Source organism: Bombina bombina, chromosome 4 (assembly GCF_027579735.1).
Source record: "Bombina bombina isolate aBomBom1 chromosome 4, aBomBom1.pri, whole genome shotgun sequence".
NCBI lineage: Eukaryota > Metazoa > Chordata > Amphibia > Anura > Bombinatoridae > Bombina > Bombina bombina.
The window spans coordinates 117867157-117873156 of record NC_069502.1 but is presented as its reverse complement, the minus strand read 5'-3'; the positions used below and the strand labels follow the sequence as shown (position 1 = coordinate 117873156).

Here is a 6000-nt window from a genome sequence, read left to right as displayed (position 1 = left end):
ATATATACGTTTTAGTCACTTGGTCAAAAATTGAACATGTCAAAATAGTGGGGGGGGGGGGGGGGGCTGATCAATGGTAAAATTTCTAGTGGCGGCCCTGGGTATTCTCATAAAACTTTGGGGCTTGGTTAGGAGTCTAAAAATCAGAGCAATGTTATTAAAAATAAGCAAAACTATAAAAAAAAATTAAAAAAAACTTGATTGGCTATATAAATAGATAATCTACTACAAAACATTTATGCAAAGAAAAAATGAGTGTATAATGTCCCTTTAAATGGTCCTTTAGCACATGAAAACAGGCCCTGTGTTATAGTGAATGGGCTCCATAGGAACTAAAAGGATTTGTCTCACTGCTGTATTGCTTTCATGAGAGTATCAGTATCTGTCTGAGCTCCACTCTCCCTTCCTTTGTCTGCTCGCGTGACGTCACGGATTGGGCGGGCCCTGCTTGTATTCTGCTGTTTGCTTACTGAACCAGCATTCCCGAGCCAGAGAGGCAACGGGACAAGTAACACACTGGCTGTAGAACGATGGACACCCGGCAAGGTGCCATCACAAGCCAGCCTCTCGTACCTCATTATACCGCATTTGTGCCACAGAAGATTCGGCTCAACCAAGTCCACCCGGGCTGCTTGTGAGCATGAGCTAGCCTGTGTCCTGATGCCCCGGTGCCTGGTTATGAGATAGCCATGGAGGCTGTCAAGGAGGAAGATGCCTGCGGCACCCGCTGTGTGCGGGGTCGCTTAGTGACCAAGGCCAGTCGGTTATCTGCGGTAGCGGCGTGGTGTTTGACTGTAAGTACACTGACGGTCCTGTCATTGCTCATTGTGCTGATATTGCTGCGGGCTACACAGCGTCTAACCCATTGGCTGCTAAAAACAACCATTTGAATGTCAAAGCGTTATGGTAAATCCCCCTTGTTGCTTTGGATATAGTGAGAGTATCATTTCTGTTTTCTTGGTCTGACTGCACTGGTTCTCTATAGATGCAGTTCCTGCCTAGCAACCACTCTGCTTGGTCTCAGTGTTATAGGGAGTGAATGCAGCAGCGCCAGCAGTATGTGAGGCATTCAGGATCCCTATACAGGTGCAAGTCAGCCTGGAAGTATCTGCTGTTTAGATGCGCTGCTCACATCCCCTCTCTGCTGGATCTGGGTGTGTTTTTGCAGCGTTTAATTAGCATGACGGGAAGCGACCATGTACCTGTCTGTAAGGTGTTTTTATATAGATGCACTGCGCATATAACCATTGTGTCTGGATATTTATGTTATCTACAGCAGGGCACCACATACCTTTGCGACCCTATTTTTATGTTTTGTCTGAACATTTCTTAAGTAATATACAGCAAGATAGCTGCAATGTTTGGCAAAGTGACTAAAATATGTCTGTACTATATTCCTTATTGTAGTCAAACTAAAAACCAAGTGTTGTAAAAGGTAATCACAAACACATTCACATAAAACACACACACTCTCACACATACACACTCTCTCATACAACACATACACACACACACACACACTCTCTCTCATACAACACACACACACACTTGACTCTCACACATACACACACACTCTCACACATACACACACACTCTCACACATACACACACACTCTCACACATACACACACACTCTCACACATACAACACATACACACACACTCTCACACATACAACGCATACACACACTCTCACACATACAACGCATACACACACTCTCACACATACAACACATACACACACTCTCACACATACAACACATGCGCAACTGACACACACACATGCGCAACTGACACACACACATGCGCAACTGACACACACACATGCGCAACTGACACACACACATATACAACTAACACACTCTCTCATACAACACACTCTCCCATACAACACACACACTCTCATACTCCCTGATCTACAGTACAGATAGCCCTCAGTTTACGCAGGGGTTAGGTTCCATAAGGAATGATTGTAAATTGAAACCCAGTTTATAATGTAAGTCAATGGGAAGTGAGGGAGTTGGGTTCCAGGCCCCTCTCAAAATTGTCATAAGTAACACTTAATACATTATTTTTTAAGCTTTGCAATGAAGACTTTAAATGCTAAACAGCATTATAAACCTAATAAAATAATCACACAACACAGACTTCACTTGCATTTTTCTGCAAACAGTTCTTTCTATGCGTTCCAATCTGGATTGATTTGTAGACAGGAAGATCTTATTCCTTTGAAATCTGCTCGATAGCTCAGGTCTGGTTAAACTGATTAATATCAGCTTGCTTGGCTTTGCTGCAACAGAAGCGGACAGCTCCACCTACTGGCTATTTTAATCAATGCACTGCTTCTCAATAGCAGTCACATGACTGGAAAAAAAGTTGTTATTCTGAAACGGTGTAAATTGAACTGTTGTAAAACGAGGGCCACCTGTATATCAATGAAGTAGTTACACAGTTTGTAAGAGCTTTTCCATAGACTTGCTCATAGCAGGTACCCATCTCAAGGGCTGCTCAGAAGACAAGGGACACAACATGCATTTAACTATTTTAATCCCCAGTGTGTCTGAGAGATTGGATTTGAGAGTGGTTCAGAGGGAGTTCACAGGGTTTGTTAGCTGTTTTGAGGACACAGTCTGACCGTTTTACCATTAGGGCCCCCAATACTCACCTCTGTACTGGGGTGTATAGATTCAGAGCCGACCTAGCAATTCTACTTGTGGGATCTTCATACACCGGCTTTTTTGGTTTATTATAAGGTGCCTGATTGGCTGCTTAGTCTGTTGGGTTTTGTGATGTTCATACAGGTGTGGTGCCTATAAATTTGTTTGCTTTTGCAGAGTCTATGGATGCTGTTCCCACTCTTGCACCTGGTATTCACTCAGGCCTGATGTGGTGCCTTTTTAGGTTGTCTATGGAGGAGTTCTGATTTTTAGTGTTGGTATTCAGAAGCAGTGCTTACCTTGCTAATTTACCAGGAGGGGCTCCCAGGTACTCTGCAGTGCCTTTCATTTGGTGTTTTAAATATGTTTCTCTTATCTAACATATTTTACTTGATTAAAACAAAATGTGTAAATGCTGTGAATATGTATTTATATGTGTATGTAATAGTTGTTTGTAACCTTGTAACCAAGATGGATTCTATTGGAAAATTGAATGCACCACTGGACATCTGATAAGACAATAACAATAGGTAAATGTGTGTAGCTACCAATGACCAGCTAGCTCCCAGAGGTCAATTGCTACTCTGGAGCCTACCTAGGTATGCTCATTAACATAGACTACCAAGAGAAAAAAGTTAAAATTCATTTAAAGCTTTATCTGAACCATGAACTCTTAAAGGGATAGTCTACTCCAAATGTTTTAAAAGATAGATAATCCATTTATTACCCATTCCTCAGTTTTGTATAGCCAACATGGTTTTATTAATATAATTTTTACCTCTGTGATTACCTTGTATCTAAACCTTTGCAGACCGCCTTATCTCAGTTTGACAGACATGCAGTTTTGCCAATCCGTGCTGTCTTATAAATAACTCCATGGGTGTGAGCACAATGTTATATATATGGCACACATGAACTAATGTCCTCTAGCAGTGAAAAACATCAAAATGCACTGAGATAAGAGGCGGCTTTTAAGGGATTAGACATTAGCAATATCAGCCTACCTAGGTTTAGCAACAAAGAATACAAAAGAACAAAGCAAATTTGATGATAAAAGTAAATTGGAAAGTTGTTTAAAATTGCATTCCCTATCTGAATCATATCCCTTTTAATTTTGATTCTCATGTCCTTTCAAATTGAGTTGATGAGAATTTGAGGTCCTTTTTTTTTCTAAATGTAGTTAAAATACATTTTACTTTGCTAACTTTTTTGGATTATTACTTCAGACTACGCAGCAGATCCTGGTTAATGTTTGATATGGATTGTGTCATGAGTTGTACTGTACTTCATTACTTGTTTTTCACTCCTTATTTTTTTTTTAATCGGCAAACCAGACTGCTGGTGCCTTTCTATTGACATATATATATATATATATATATAGAAAAGGACTTGACAGATCCCCAGAGCTAAACGGACACAGAATTTTACTTATCGGTCCTGTACATACCTATATACAGATGACCTTGTGAAGCTTATTCATCTGTATTTTCTCTGGCTCCTAAGGGACACCTTAGTGCACCAGGGGTCTCAGTTAAAGGGACATAATACTTTTTTAAAGTTCACATGTATTAACAAATTACATTTAGCAAACATGTTTTGCTGATTAATGCGCTCAATTTTGTATGTGTGTGTTTAGTATATTCATTTTTAGGTTGCTTCGTTATTTTAATGGAGACTTTTCTGGAAATAGCAATTATGTCAAACACTGCTTTACTGAAGAGACATGATACTTCTTTCTGTCCTATCTAAAACAGAATGTTCAAAATGTGTTACTATAATTTTGTTTCTTTAAAAATAAACATTCTTCTTTCTGAAAGAAAAAAAATAAATCTTTGCATGTAGTCCCTATCAGCCAATGAGCATTAGAGTCCTGAGACCAACTTGTATATAATCAATTAACAAACCTGTTATTTTCACATTAGATTTGACAGCTTTTTTTTAAAGAAACATAAAACATTTTTTTTCCTTTCATGATTCAGACAGAGCATACATTTTTAAACAACTTTCCAATTTATTTGTATTATCAAACTTGCTTCCTTCTCTTGGCATCCTTTGTAGAAGGAGCAGCAATGCATTACTGGAAGCAAGTTGAACACATTGGCAAACCAATGAATATGTGTGCAGCCACCAATCACAGCTAGTTCCCAGCTCCTGTGCCTACCTAGGTATGTTTTTCAACAAAGGATACTAAGAGAACTAAGAAAGTTAGATAATAGAAGTGAATTGTTTAAAATTGGATGCTCTATCTGATTCATAAGGGGGAAAATGGGTTTATATCCCTTTTAACCTTTAAACAACAAAAAAAAAAACATGTTTAGCTGCTGCTTTTTCACATTCATGATAAAATATATTTTTTCAGTATCATGTCCAATTCAAATTACAATTTCTGATACACTGAATTATTAGCTATGTGTTCTTACTTGATTTAATTGCTAAAGAAGTTGTTTATAATGGCCCACATTGTGGATTCTGTGCCTGTTATGTCAATCAAAATAAAGCTTTAGTTCTTTAAATTAATTCGTAATGGAAACTTCAGGTCATCTGTCTTATCAGGGTATATTTTCTCTGTATTGCTTTGCTCCACAGGTGCTTTCAATAGGTTTTTGTAGAAGTATTAATAATATCTGACTTATGGCAACAAAGTCAGTGGCTAAAGACAGATAGGGAATGCAATTGTAAACGACGTTCAAATTTACTTTTATCATCAAATTTGTTCTCTTGGTATTGTTTGTTGAAAGCTTAACCTAGGGAGGCTCATATGCTAATTTTTAAGCCCTTAAAGGCAGCCTCTTATCTGAACGCATTGGACAGTTTTTCACAGATAGAGGGCATTAGTTCATGTCTGCCATATCGATAACATTGTGCTCATGCCCGTGGAGTTACTTATGAGAAGGCACTGATTGGCTAAAATGCAAGTCTGTCAAAAGAACTGAAATAAGGGGGCATTCTGCAAATGCTTAGATACAAGCTAATAACAGAGGTAAAACATATATTATTATAACTGTGTTGGTTATGCAAAACTGGGGAGTGGGTTATAAAGGGATAATCTATATTTTTAAACAATAAAACTTCTTTTATTCTTCTAATAATTCACATGCACGTGGCAGGTTTCAGAAGTCTGACCCCGAAACATCTGTTCCTAATTCCATATATGTATGGATCAAAAAATCATAAGAATACTCCGTGCATTTTATTATTGCATTGCTACTTTAATACAGCCCTGCAGAGGTTAAAGTTAACACTAGAGCAGAAATTCACTACTGCAACCTTGTTGCTCACATCGGGTGAGCCAGTGACAAGAGGAATGTGTGTAGCCACCTATCAACAGCTAGCTCCTAGTAATA

General features: G+C 38.6%; 1 protein-coding gene across 1 annotated transcript in view; it reads left to right on the top strand.

The window, feature by feature from the left end:
* The first annotated feature begins 473 nt into the window (after positions 1–473).
* Positions 474–6000, top strand: part of TNFRSF21 (TNF receptor superfamily member 21) — a 312325-nt gene continuing 306798 nt past the window's right edge. The window contains exon 1 of the mRNA XM_053709614.1: positions 474–794. Within this exon, the coding sequence (XP_053565589.1) occupies positions 690–794 (105 nt within the window). The 5' untranslated portion in view covers positions 474–689. The remainder of the gene's footprint in view (positions 795–6000) is intronic.